Source organism: Trichosurus vulpecula, chromosome 1 (genome assembly GCF_011100635.1).
Source record: "Trichosurus vulpecula isolate mTriVul1 chromosome 1, mTriVul1.pri, whole genome shotgun sequence".
Classification (NCBI taxonomy): domain Eukaryota; kingdom Metazoa; phylum Chordata; class Mammalia; order Diprotodontia; family Phalangeridae; genus Trichosurus; species Trichosurus vulpecula.
Genome location: NC_050573.1, coordinates 13,902,362 through 13,916,765, shown reverse-complemented (window position 1 = coordinate 13,916,765; position 14,404 = coordinate 13,902,362). Strand labels below are relative to the sequence as shown.

The 14,404-nt window shown below is 42.1% G+C and overlaps 1 protein-coding gene across 1 annotated transcript in view; it reads left to right on the top strand.

Annotated features, from left to right (window-relative positions):
* OSBP2 (oxysterol binding protein 2) overlaps positions 1-14,404 on the top strand; it is a 299,159-nt gene that overhangs the window by 206,753 nt on the left and 78,002 nt on the right. Inside the window, exon 4 of the mRNA XM_036761740.1 lies at positions 12,496-12,746. Within this exon, the coding sequence (XP_036617635.1) occupies positions 12,496-12,746 (251 nt within the window). The remainder of the gene's footprint in view (positions 1-12,495; positions 12,747-14,404) is intronic.

Genomic DNA, 14,404 nt, shown 5'->3' with positions numbered 1-14,404 from the left:
GTCCTCTGCCCTCTTCCCTAGTCAGAACCCATCTGGAGTGCTGGGTTTGATTCTGAGTGCCAGGTTTTAGCTGAAGTGAATTGATAAGAGGGCATCTGGAATGGTGGTGATGTCACTTGTCCTTCATTCTCAAACAGGACACGAACGACATCAGGAAAGTGATGCCATGACTTGCAAGTGAATTGGATTTAAGTGAGGCAGGGCTGTGTAGAGTCACTGGCCCCACCCTGTCCTCTGGGTCAATCAGGGTGACTAAAGATAGCCCTGATACAATGAGAGATGATCTTTCCCAGCTCTCAGTTTGTCTGAGGCAACACCCATTCAGTGATTAAGACTAGGTAAGAAATGAGACAAAGAATGGCCTCTTTTACCTAGTTAAAAGGAAAAAAAGCAATCTGGGAGGGGAAGACCCTCAAGGTTTCTGGCCAGAACAGAAACAATTGCTGTTTATACTCACCACACTCCACCTGGCCATCTGCCTCTCTATTTTCCAGTCTACACTTTCCTAGGCATTTATGCTATTCTCTCATTGTCCTGGACAAATGGGCAACTGACTCGCTCCATAAAAGCTACGCTTTGGATTCCAAATTCCCTTCTACTTTTTGAGGCCTGTCTCCATCAGCTATTGAGATCTCCTGATCTTTATAATCAGATGCTCAGAAAACAAAATGATTGGACCCTCGGTAATTGAAGATTAGAAGTAATTGTATACCACATGGATGTATTGAAACCCAAAACATTTCAGTTAACAAGCATTTATTAAGAGCCTAATATGTCCCAGACATTGGACTAATTCCTGGAGATAGAGAGAAAGGCAAAAACTAGACCCTTCCCTTAAGGAGCTTACTTAATAGTGGGGGAAGACAGCATGTCAGTAACCAGGTACATGCAGGATATGCACAGAGTAGATGGAGAGGCATATCAGAGGGAAAGGTATTGGCAGGAGATTCAGGAAAGGCCTCCTGGAGAAGATAGGAAAGTCAGGGAAGTTAAGAGACAGAGACACTCCAGGCATGTCAAAGAGCTAAGAGAGTGAATGGCAACATGAAGGCCCCAGAGAAATAGAGAATGTTGCAAAAGTGTCAGATGCCAGAAGTCAAGGAGGATAAGAATGATGAGGACAGAGCAAAGTCTATGCAATTTAGCAATGAAGAGATTATAGGATGCCCATTGTCACCACCAGTATTGAATATTGTACTAGAAATGCTAGTTATAGCAATAAAAGGGGAAAAGAAATTGAAATAGAATAGGCAATGAGGAAATAAAACTATCACTCTGCAGATGATATGACTTAGAGAATACTAGAGAATGAACTAAAAAACTAGTTGAAACAGTTTGCAACTTTAGCAGAGTTGCAATATATAAAATAAACCCACATAAATCACCGGCATTTCTATATATTATACTAACAATGTTCAACAGGAAAATATAGAAAGAGAAATTCCATTTTAAAAACTACAGACAATATAAAATATTTGGGAGTCTCCCTACCAAGACAAACCCAGGAACTATATGAACACAGTTGCCAAACACTTTTCACACAAATACAGGTCAAAGTAAGTGGAGAAATATCAAGCACATGGGTAGCCTGAGCCAATATAATAAAAATGACAATTCTGCTTAAATTAATTTACTTATTCAGTAATATACAAAGAAATTATTTTATAGAGTTAGAAAAATAATAAAATTCCTCTGGAAGAACAAAAAATCGAGAATTTCAGGGGTATCAGTGAAAAAAAGAGTGAAGGAAGGTAGCGTGACAGTGCCACATCTCAGACTGCAAAGTGGTAATCATGAAAACAATCTGGTACTGGCCAAGAAATAAAGCAACAGATCAGTGGAAGAGATCAGGTTCACCTCACACAGAGGTAGTGACCATAGCAATCCAGTGTCTGGTAAACCCTAAGGGAGAAGCTTTTGGGACGGGAACTCACCACGTGATGAAAAATGCTAGGAAAACAAGAAAGCAGTTTGGTAAGCAGTTTGGTAGAAACTAGGTATAAACCAACATCTTATACCTTATACCAAAATAAGGTCAAAATAGGTACATGATTTGCACATAAAGGGTGATACAAGCAAATTAGAAAAGCATGGAAAATTTTACCTGTCAGATCTATGGATAAAGGGAAGAATTTATGACCAGACAAGAGATAGAAAGAATCGCAGGAAATAAAATGGATGATTTTGAATATATAAAATTTAAAAGTTTCTGTACAAATAAAACCAACATGACCAAGATTTAGAATGAAAGCAGGAAACTAGGGGGAAAAAACTTTGTAGCAAATCTGTCTGATAAAAACCTCATTTCTCAAACATATAGAGAACTGAGTCAAATTCATAATAATATGAGTCATTCCCCAATTGATAGTCAAAGAACATTAAAAAAGCAGATTTCAGAGGAAGTTATCAAAGCTACCTGTAGCCATATGAAGAAATGCTCTAAATCACCATTGATTAGAGAAATACAAATTAAAACAACCCTGAGATAGCACCTTACACCTATCAAACTGGCTAAATGTGACAGAAAAGGAAAATGACAAATATTGGAGGGGATGTGGAAAAAGGGCTGGAGTCAGGAAGACCTGGGTTCAAATGTGGCCTCAAACACTAGCCATGTGACCCTGGGCAAGTCACTTTACCCTGTTTGCCTCAGTTTCCTCATCTGTAAAATGAGCTGGAGAAGGGAATGGCAAAGCACTCCAGTAGCTGTGCCAAAAAAAAACCCAAAAGGGGTCACAAAGAGTCAGACATGACCAAAAGCAACTAAACAAAACAATGCAATTTTGGTGGAGCTGTGAACTAATCCAACCATTCTGGAGAACATTTGGAACTATGCTCAAAGGGCCATAAAACTGTACATAGCTTTTGACCTGGCAATACCACTACTGGGCTTGCATCCCAGAGATAAAAGTAAAAGGACCTATATGAACACATACACACACACACATATACATATATATATATATACACACATACATACATATATATATGCATACATATATATATATATACATACACACACATTATATATACGTATATACACACATGTTGTTATAGATCAACTCTTTTGTGGTGGCAAAGAATTGGAAATTGAAGGGATGCCCATCAATCGGTGAATGGTTGAACAAGTTGTGGTATATGATTGTGATGGAATACAATTGTGTGTGTTGTAAGAAATGATGAGCAGGATGCTTTCAGAAAAACCTGAGAAAACTTATTTGAACTGATGCATAGTGAAGTGAGCAGAACCAGAATAACATTGTATACAGTAACACCAATATCGTACAGTGTTCAGCTGTGAATAACTTGGCTATTCTCAATCAATACTACACTGATTCAAGACAATTCCAAAGGACTCATTATAAAAGATGCTGTCCACTTTCAGAGAGATAACTGATGGAGTCCGAATGCAGATTGAAGCATAATTTTTTCACTTTTTTTGCTTTTTTTTTAACATGACTACTACAGAAATATGTTTTGCCTGATTTTACATGTATAATTGATATTACATTTTTTGCCTTCTCAGTGGATGGGAGGGAGGGAAAGAATTTGGAACTCAAAAATTGCTAAAAATAAATGTTTCAAATAAATAAATAGTAAATTTTTTAAGAAGGAAAAGATTATAGATAACTTTGCAGAGGACAGTTTCATTTGGGTGGTGAGATTGGAAGTCAGGATTTTAAGGGCTTCCAAACTGAGAGGTGGGGGCGGGGGGGAGGCAACAAGTGTAAATCACAATTCCTAGTAGTTTGATTATAAAAGAGAAGACAGCTCAAACAGCATTTGTTAAGCATTGACTATATGCCAAGCATTGTGCTAAGCTCTGGTTCCTGCCCTCAGACAGTTTGCATCCTAATGGGGAAGCCGGCAAGCAAACAACCATGATGATAATGGCTAACATTTATGTAGCAATTAGTGTGTGACAGACACTGTAAATGCTAAGGATTTTACGATGTTATCTCATTTGATTCTCACAACCACACCTGAGGAGCCCCTCCCCCAGAAACCACTCCTTAGTCTGCCCCTGGCCTGAGTAAAAGACCAATCACAGGTGCCTTTGGCAGGAGCACGGCAGTTCTGCTGAGCAAAGTTCATCCATTTGCCACTTAAAACCTCCTGCTGTCTTGAGACCCTCAGAAAAAGGCCTTTGCAGCATCTGTTGATTAGGGCTTGATGAGTTGATTGGTATGCCAATGACAGGCCACATTGTCAGCAGGGCTCAGTCGTAAGCATTTTGGTGGGAATAGAAAAATCTGCTGTTTTTAACCACCAAGCTAAATGGGAGAGAGCAAGTGAAAAACCCAGGAAAGATTCAAATCCTGGTGCTCTTCCATGGAAGGGCTGTAGCAGGGAATTAGCAAAGATTTCTTGAACATCTGCTAGACTCCTAGAATCCCAGAGTTGAAAGAGATGCTAGAGGTCATCTAGTCCAGTTCCTACGTGAAGCAGGAAACCTCTCCATCCTCTTCCCTAGAGACTCTCCTTGAAGACCTCTAATGATGAAGAGCTCACCGCCTCCAGAGGCAGCCTGTTCTATTGTTGGATCTACTTCCCTTTAGTATCCACCAGTTGCCCCTATTGCTATTCTCTGGAGTTGGGCCCAATAAATCTATTCCCTTTTCCACATGACATGTCACTTGGATACTTAAAGTCAGCTATGTTACCCCACGATGTACATCCCCACTTTCTTCAGATAATCCTCTTGTGAAATTTTCAAGTTTCCTCCTTATGTTGGTCTTCTTCCTCTTGACATGTTCCAGCTTCTCAAAGACTTGTGAACTTTAGAGCTGGAAGAAAGCTCCAAAGATCACCTTGTCCAATGTCTTAATTTTGCAGATGGAGAAGCTGAGGACTGAGAGGATGCGAGGTCCCAGAGACAGGTTTCAAAGCCAGGCCTTCTTATGTGTTTTCTGGTAGGCCACTCTGCTTCTTTGTGCCCTTCAGGGTTTCTGAGAATCCTGTCACTAAATTTTTGTAAGGAGTACCTTTGATCTTCTCTTGTGTTATCAGCAACCTCTCTCTCCTTGTCTCCGGCTCCTCTGCTGCATAGACTCTTTGCTTCACTCCTGCTTGATTTGGCATCATCTCTCTGGGAGGGCAGGATTATTGCGACTGCTCTCCCCACAACTGGAAATTACCTTCCCCTCCTTTCTGCCTGTCCAGATCATACCAGTCCCTCTAGAAGATCTTTCTTGATGGTAGAGATATTGCATACCTCGAAGCTCAGCACAGTCACCAATCTCTGAAACCAAATCCAGGTCTCTTTTTACTACCCCAAAGTACCTCTGTGGAGACACTGAAATATAAAAGACACTGTCTTTGCCCCTCAAGGGGCTGATATTCTAGTTGTGAAAACAAGACACTGAGATGAAGGGTAAACGACTATTTTTTGTATTTCATTGGTGTAGACACTCTTCAACAGTGCCTGTCAATGACTTTCCTGTGACTTAGAGTCAGAAAGCTGCCTGGGTCACTGAGAAGTGAAGCAGCTTGCTCACAGTCACACAGTCAGCACATGCCAGAGGTTTGACTGGAACCCAAGGAATCCTGACTTTGAGACCTCCCTCATCAAGTCATTGTTCAAAGCAGTAAATGTAATCCGAGGTATCAGGTGAGCTCACAGGCCTCCTGTCCCTCTTTACCTACACAGTCCACTTTATTTTCCCTCCATACTAATGATCATTCTGACAGAGCCCCAAAGGACTGCTTCCAAGAAATTTGATTCATTTTACCCAGGACCTTACAAACATCGAAGTTCTAAAAATATCCCTTCTAGCATATGATACAGGTAGCTGTTTCCATGACAACCGGTTCCTTTTAAGGATCCTACAAATGAAAGTGCTGTGCCTTTATGAACAGGTCCTTTACTTAGGGAATTCCAAGAGGAAATGTGCTATAAGACAATTCTGTTTGATTCATTTTAATAAGCATTCATTAAATCTCTTGTATGTGCAGCATACTGTGTTTGCCACTGGGAGAGATATGAGGAAAAGTAAGACACAGTCCCTGCCCTTATTGGAAATCATAGTTTAGTGGGGGGCTGGGGAAGATACAACACATACACTTGTGTCTGGTGCATGAGAAAAAAGTGAGCAAAAGGCTATGCGGAGACTGAATACAGGAAGATCACTTCCTTTTTGTTTGGTATGGAAGGTTTTTTTAATCATTAGCAGTACCTTTCTACTCTGCCCTTCACCTCTCTCCTCTTCCCCCAAAGAATGCCCTCTCTTGTACCAAAAGTACAGTGAAAGAAAAGACATCGTAAAGCTAGGGTCTGAAAATGTCTCCTCCTACTCCTACAATCCATCACCTTTCCACCAAAGAGACTTGCTTCATCATCCGTTGTCTGGAATCATGATTTGGTTATTTCATTGGTCAGACTTCTTAAATCTTTCCAAGTTGTGTTTCTTCATAATGTTGTGATCATTGTGTTAATAGTTTGCTTACTTCATTCTTCATTGGTACATACAATTCTTCCCAGGATAAAGAACCTTTCTAACTGGGCAAATCATTGAAGGCTTCCTGGGAGCAGTTGGTATTTGATCAGGATTTCAGAGAAGGGATGAGATCTCAAGAGGCAAATGAGGTGGCAGAGGCATTCCCAGGTTAGAAAATAAGTAAGCTGTGTAAGCAGGAAAGCATGGGACGCACACAGGAGATAGTGCATGGTTAGTTAGGCTTGCCTCAAATACAGTATGTGAGGGAGAGTAGTGGAAGGGAAATCTCAAAAGGCAGGTAAGAAAGTTGAAGGCCAGACTAAGGAAGCTCTTAGACTTAGCACAGCATGTCAGCATACCAAGCACTCAGAAAGGAGCTTACGTTCTGAGGGGAGAAGACAGCTACAAAACCAAGAGGGTGTGTTGGGGAAGGTAGCCGGTGTGGGGACATAGTGTTGAAATCTAGAAAGTGAGAAGCATGTAACGGAAGCTCCAGGAGGAACCTTGCCCATGGGAGAAGGGGGCTGACCTAACAGAAAGATGTTCAGGGTAAGACTGTAGGGAAAGCGTGATGTTGAAGACCAAAAAATAAGAAGCACAACCAGGAAGGGAATTTCCATTGTGCCTCTAGAATTCCTGCTTCATAATTTGTTTTAGACTTCATTCTATACTTCTTTATGCCTCTCACAGAAATACTTCTCCCTCCCTCCCTCCACTGCGTCCTTAGCCATCCTTTCTCGTGTTGGTTTTTATACCCCCAATATGCTGATCATGAAGTGGGGGTTGGAATGCTCCTCATTCCTCATGGCCTCTTCCATACTCTTCCTCTACCACTATGACTCAAAAACTTTTCTTCCTTTGAAGTTAATTCATTCCAAATCTATCCCCCCATTCACGTTCTGGTGGCTGGGTAGCAATTATCTACTGACCCCCAGGACATCCTCCTTCCTCTCCTACTCAGTTCAGTGCCTGGTTCACAGTTTCTCCTTCTGTCCCACCTCGTTCAATGGGACTTCAGCATTTACTTTGGTGTTCCCTCAAACGTCCTAACTTCCAGGTTCCTCAAGATCTTCGCCTTGTATGACTTCTCCTCCATTCCACTTCAACTAAACACAGACATTATCCTTCTATCACCCACACTTTCTCCATTTCCATGATCAAGAACTTTGAATTTCCTTTATCTGATCATAATCTTTTATTTTTCCATTTCTCCTTTTTCCTTACCCCTTCTAAACTCACTCTTCATGTTCACCAAGACCTCCAATTCCTCCATTCCTTAGCACTGTCCAAGGCCATCACCCCTGCTGTGGCTACACACTCCTTCCTTCCCTCCTAATCTTAACCTTTTGGTGAACTATTTAAACTCTACGCTATACTCTTGAATCCTTTGCTCTCTTGTCCTCTTACTACTCATACTTTGTCAAGCCCCCAACCCTGGATTACTCCTACCATCCTTCTTCTTTACCTTTGCTCACATGCTGCCAAATGAAACTGGAAGAAACCACCAATCCATGATGACTAGGTCCATTACAAATTTATATAAACTAATTTAAACTGAGTTCTCACTTCAACAAGGCAGTCCCACTACTCCTTCCTGATTGATTTCATGCTTGAGTTATCACAACAGGTGCTCTAAACCTTTTCTTCTCTCTTTAATCCTTCCATACTACTTTCTCTTCCTACTCTCACCTGATGACCTTGTTTCATATTTCAATGAAAAAAAACTGATTCTATTGTTACTTCTTATCCCCTCTTCTTCATCTCACATCCTTTTGACATCATCCCTCATTATCTCACTTTCTTCTGAACTTTGTCAAGGGCACCATCATCCCTTGGTTAAGACCCCCCCCCAAGTCCACAACTTTAGTGTCATCTTCTCCCTCCCCCCACACCCTTTCCCTCTCTCCCTCCTTCCCTCTCTCCAATCAGTTGTCTGGTCTTACCATTTCTTTCTTTGCAGTATCTCCCACACATATCCTCTTCCCTCCACTCACAACTACCACCCTTCATCACCCCTCATCTGGACTGTTACAGTCGTCTTTTCATTGGTCTTGCAGCCTCGAGTCTCTCCACACTCCGGTAGGTATGCCATTCACCTGTCAAGGTGATTTTCCTGAAGCATAGGTCTGACAGCGTCATTCCCCTGCTGCCGGTAGTATTAAATGTGAAGTTCATCCTTTGGCATTTAAAGCTCTTCACAGCCCAACTCCTTCTAGCCTTTCCATTCTTCCAACATTCTCCTCCCTCCATGTACCCTCTGATCCAGCCGTATTGGTCTGTTTATTGTTCTTTGAAAACCATGCTCTATGTCCCACCTCAGTGCCTTCACACTGGTAATTCCCCATGCCTGAGATGGTTTCCTTCCCTACCTTTGATTCCTTTGAGCACTTGGCTCAGCTTACAGGCCACTTCTCTAGGAAGACTTTTCCATTCCCCTAGTATCAATTCCTTTCTGTCCATTTTTACTCATATGTGCTGATTTATATAGTCTCTCATTTTTAAGGAAATTTTTTATTGAAGAATAATTTTATTTCCTAGAGTAAGTTTACTTCTTAGGAATTGCATAATTAACTGGATATCCAATACGGAATCCACCTATTCCTCTTTCTATTATTAGATGAAATTACACTAACAGACTTTAGGGTTTGGGAGAAGCAATTGCAAAAAAAAAAAATATTTGCATGACCTTTCAGAAATCAATGCTGAAATTTAGGGCTAGAGAAGAAAACTGTCCCAAACTTAGTTCATTGTGATAACCCAACCAGAATCAAGTCTCATTCTCTTTGGTCCTTTCCAATACTTTCCAGTGATACACCAAACCTATATTGAATTGAGTGGCATTTAAAATCAGGACCAAGAACTAGCTTAAACTCAGAAAGTATCCCTTCCCAGAGCAACTATCTGATAAGAGTAAATCCCACAAATTCCCTCCTGCTCTAAAACCTTGGAGCCTTGAGGATATGCAAGAAGCCAAACTGAGCCTCTAAAACAAGGCTCTTTTATATACAGCGATGCCCTAAGACTGCCACTAGTTTCTCCATCTTTTTCTCTCTGAGTTTTGGCCAAATTGACTATATAGTTTCTGTTTTTTAAGAATTTCAAACATTCCTGTATAGGTTCACTTTGATTTTTCCTTCCATCATTTATGTGAGACACAATCTTTTTACTCAAGCTGTTTTTACATATTCTAATCTGGGTCAATAATATTTCCCAATAGCTTGAAATTCAAACCAGAAATGTGAATATAAATAAAGTACCAAATTCAGTGATATGAGGTAATCAATAACATGCCATATATATTTACTGGCTCAATTCTCCCACCTCACTCTTTCCCCTTCAACATTTCCTTTTAAGAGAATTGATGGAGAGGATGGTGCCAGTATCTAGGTACTGGTCCACTACCTCACTGAAAACTCTTCATTAAAGGAAATCATCCCAAAGCCCCTTTAAAGGTCACAGCTCAAATATTCAAAGAGTCAATCAGAGTCACAACTGTTGACAAGTTTGAATTACTTGTTGATACAAGACTTTGCATTGCCTTATCCACAGGAGGCTTGACCAACTTTAGTGACTAAATTTCCATATGGTTTCTGGAGGGAGTCTGAGTTCTTCTCGGTTGCAGAGGAATTTTGGGAAATTTCCCTTCTGTCTTCACTGAAGGGCTGGGTTCCTATTACTAATACTAGAAGCTCCTCTTGGTCTGTATAGCATCAAGAATCTGTTGCAATTCCTCATCTTCAAATCAGCCCTCCAGACTTGGAATCAGAGCCTTAGTTAGCCTCTTCTGCTGTCTCAGGACAAAGGTTTGCTAAACAGGCCAACTCAAACTTATGGAGCTTTTTCTGGGGTAACAAACTCTGAATGCTAGCAATGGTTTCCCTGTTTTTAAAACGACTAAACCATGCTGTGTAATTTAGAGTTTTCATGAAAGCCTCCAGCCACCATTACATTCTGGCTCCATGCCAGAGCAAAAATTATTTTTTTTTAAACAGATTTTTTATTTTTTTCAGTTTGAAATTCTCTCCCTACCTCTACCCCCTTCTCACTCACTGAGAAGGAAAGAAAAGCAAAACCCATTACAAATATGTGCAGTTGTACAAAGCAGATTTCCACATTAGCCATGTACCACGCTCCCATGCACTGAAACCATGCCCTTCGTAATTGCTTAGAGTGCAATAGAATTCCGTCATATTCATACTGAAGGAAATTGAGGAAATGGCTGAACAAATTACGGTATATGCTTCAGTCTGCAGTGGAGAACTGCTCTTCATCTGGAGGCAGATAGCACATCGCATCATGAAGCCTTTGGAATCATGGTGGACAGTTTTGTTGAGGCGCCTTCCGCAGCTGATTATCTTTACAGTATTGCTGTTACTGTGTAGCAGTAACACAACAGAACTCTGGCTTCTGCCCACTTCACTTTGCATTTCATACAGGCTTTCCCAGGTTTTTCTGAAACCTTTATAATTTCTTACAGCACAATAGTATTCTATCACATTCATATATACAGTAACTTGTTCAGTCATTCCCCAGCTGATGGCATCCCTTCAATTTCCAATTCTTTACCACCAAAAAAAGTGGCTATAAATATCGTACATGTGGGTCCTTTTCCTCTTTTCTTTGATCTCTTTAGGGTGTTTAGTGGTTGCTGGGTCAAAGAGCATGCACAGTTTAATAGGTTTTTGAGCATAGTTCCAAATTACTTTTCAGAGTGGTTATAGTAGTTCACAGCTTCACCAGCAGTACCTTAGTTTACCTGTTTTCCTACATCTTCTCCAGCATTTGTCATTTTAGCAATCTGTTGGGTGTGAGGTGGTACCTCAGAGGTGTTTTGATTCACATTTCTCTAATAGTGACTCAGAGTATTTTTCATATGGCTATTGATAGCTTTGATTTCTTCCTTGAAAATTGCCCATTCCTAATTTTTGTCCATTTATCAGTTGGGGAATGACTCTTTGTGCTGCATGACCCCTAGCCACAGTGCACTCTCCGGCTCAAGTACCGATTTCTACACAGAGCCTTTTCTGATCACTGCAGCTGATGATGCCTCTCCTCTCATGCCCTCTTCCAAAACCACCTTTTATTTTTCTGGTATGTGCTTCGTATATGCTTGTGTATGTATGTGATACCTCCTCAGATAGAATGTAAGCTCCTTGAGGAGACTTTTACTTCTGCCTTTGTCCTCTCTGGTGTTCCATGCAAAGCCTGGCACTTAGTGGGCATTTAATTAAATGCTTTTGATTGGCTGGGTCCATATTCAGCTACATATTAGGTATGTAAAAAAGACATTCATTCTTTCCTTATCTTTAAAATGGGGATAATAACATGTGCTCTGCCCACCTGTCAGAGCTGTCACGAAGAAAGCTGAGCTCCTGTCTCCTACACCCTATTGACATCTTCAATGAAAGAGGGAGCCAAGAGTCAGCAGAAGTGCCAGGGAGGACTCAAACCCAGACCTTGTGCTTCACTGAGGAGAGAGGGTCTGCACAGGCCTGACTAGCAGTTCATTAGCATAGGTGAATATAGAGATGACCTCATCCCATCCACTCTTTTTACAGAGGGGAAACTGAGGCCAGAGAAGAAGGGTGGCTTGCCTAAGGTTCCCCAGGGAGCAGGTAACAGAGTGTTACCTGGGGCTCCTTCTCTTGACAGACCAGGCAGAGCAGCTGTCCCTTTGAAGTCTTCCATTCTCTAATGAAAGGGCAGTGTTCCTCTGCTGTCGGATTCTAAGAGTCAAGCACAGGAAGTGAACAGCTTGAAGAGATGGCGTGGGGGTGGGGTGGAAAAAGCCACTTTGAAGCTGCGCATGGAGCCTAGATAACAGGTCTGGCAGCAGAGCTGAGACGCAGGCTGCACACAGAGCAGGAACTGCTCAGGGGACTCAGAACTGGGCAGAGCTCCCATTGAAGCTCTGGCTGCTGGCTGACTAAGGCCATCTCTCTCTCTCTCCCTTTCTCTCTCTCTTTCCTTTGACCAAGTAAACTGGGTAGGCTTGATGCTTGAAAGTGGTCCAGTGGTAACCATGGAAACCATCTTTCCCCCTCTCCTCCCTGCACAGATGACTCTGGTGATGAGGACGTCCCCACCCATTCTGACAAGAGCGAACTGCAGAACACCTTAAGCGTTCTTTTGGGCAAGTTGGATGATCTAAGCATATGCAATGACCTTATCTCAAAACATGGGGCAGCTCTCCAGAGGTCGCTGAGCGAGCTGGAGAGCCTGAAAATACCTGTCGAAAGTGGGGAGAAGCTAAAAGCAGTTAATGAGCGGGCCACCCTATTTCGGATCACCTCCAATGCTATGATCAATGTAAGTGCCAACTCTGCTTTTTCCCCTCAGCCCCTCTGGTCCTTGAGCCTAGGCTCCACACAGGGCTAGGTCTGACCAAGGGCAAGCTATAAAGCATCCAGTCAGAGAAGGTACCCTGCTTGTATAGTTAATGTTCCCAGGAAAGTTTGTGCGCATGAATGAAACTTGTATTGGCCACATAGCTAGAGATACACACACACACACACACACACACCCAGCCCATGGCTTATGTGTGTGTATCGGTTTTTATATTATCCTCAAAGCTCTAACTCTCTTCCTCTTTGCTGTCATCTTCTAAGTAACAAGGAGATGTTTTAAAAATGTGTATTTTTCTTAACAGAGCGCTGTGCCAAGGCGGGGGGAGGGGGGCGCGGTGTTTTAAGAATTGAGACTGGATTGAATTCTAATGTGTAGTGGAAAAGCATATGAAATCAGAACTAGAAGGCCTAAGTTTGAACCCCAGCTCTGCCCCCTTCCTAGTCCTTATGTGACAAGTCCCTTTCCCTCACTGGGTTACAGTTTCTTAATCTATAAAAGGAAATGGTTGGACAGTGTGATGTCTCAGGTCCTTTTCAGCTCTCAATTCTATGATGAAGATATTTTATGCCTGAGCAAGTACATCTGGTATATTTGGTCTATACAGCATAGCCAAGACACTCAAACTGGCCACTCTCTCCATGTGTGGTATGGATTGTCAGTCCTAAGTATGACTTCCACAGACTTCTGTTTAGATTCTTCCAGAAGTCCTGTTAGTTGAGCCATCCAGGCAAGATTCTGGACTGGGCTAGTGGTTAGTGGGGTGTGGTTTCTAGTGCCTGACTAGAAAAATGCTGAAAGTCATTTTATCTTGCAAAGTTGCAGGAACACTAAATGGAGCCACCTCATGGAGTAGTGGTTGGAAAGCCAGAAAAACCTGGATTCAGTTCCCATCTCTGACACATACTAGGTATATGATCCTTGTTGTTCAGTCATTTCAGTCATATCCAACTCTCTGTGACCCCATTTGGGGTTTTCTTGGCAAAAACACTGGAGTGGTTTGGCATTTCCTTCTCCAGCTCATTTTGCAGAGGAGGAACTGAGGCAGAGAGGGTGAAGTGACTTGTCCAGGGTCACACAGCTAGGAAGTGTCTGAGGCCAGATTTGAACTCAGGAAGACTCATCTTCCCAACTCTGGGCCCTGTGCTCTATAGCGCCACCTAGCCTCCCTATAAGATCCTTACAAGTTACTTCTTAGTACTGCAGATGACTCTCTTAAGATTATAAGGATCAGAATGCAGAATCATTGCAGATCTACATTGGGAGAGGGTGTTTGCTCACTTGGAGCTCACTATGTCAGGATGTCACAAATCCAGAGCTCCCTTCATCCTCTACCACCCCCCCCCCAAAAAAAAGAATGCTAAATTAATATCTGAGTCTGTGGGATATGACAGGACCATTTTGGGGGTTTGGCAGCCTTTCAGACTTGGCTGTCCCCAAGAGTTGCCGACTTTCAGATCTTATAGACTCTGCCATGGCTAAGGGCTTCTGCGCTCTTTGCGGGGTCAGCAGTCTAGTGTGGGAAACGAAGGTCCTGGGCGTCCCTGCCAAGTGACCATAGGACCCTTAGTGTATTTCTGCACCTCTATAGCCCCTGACCTCAAGGAGCCCACATTGGAATG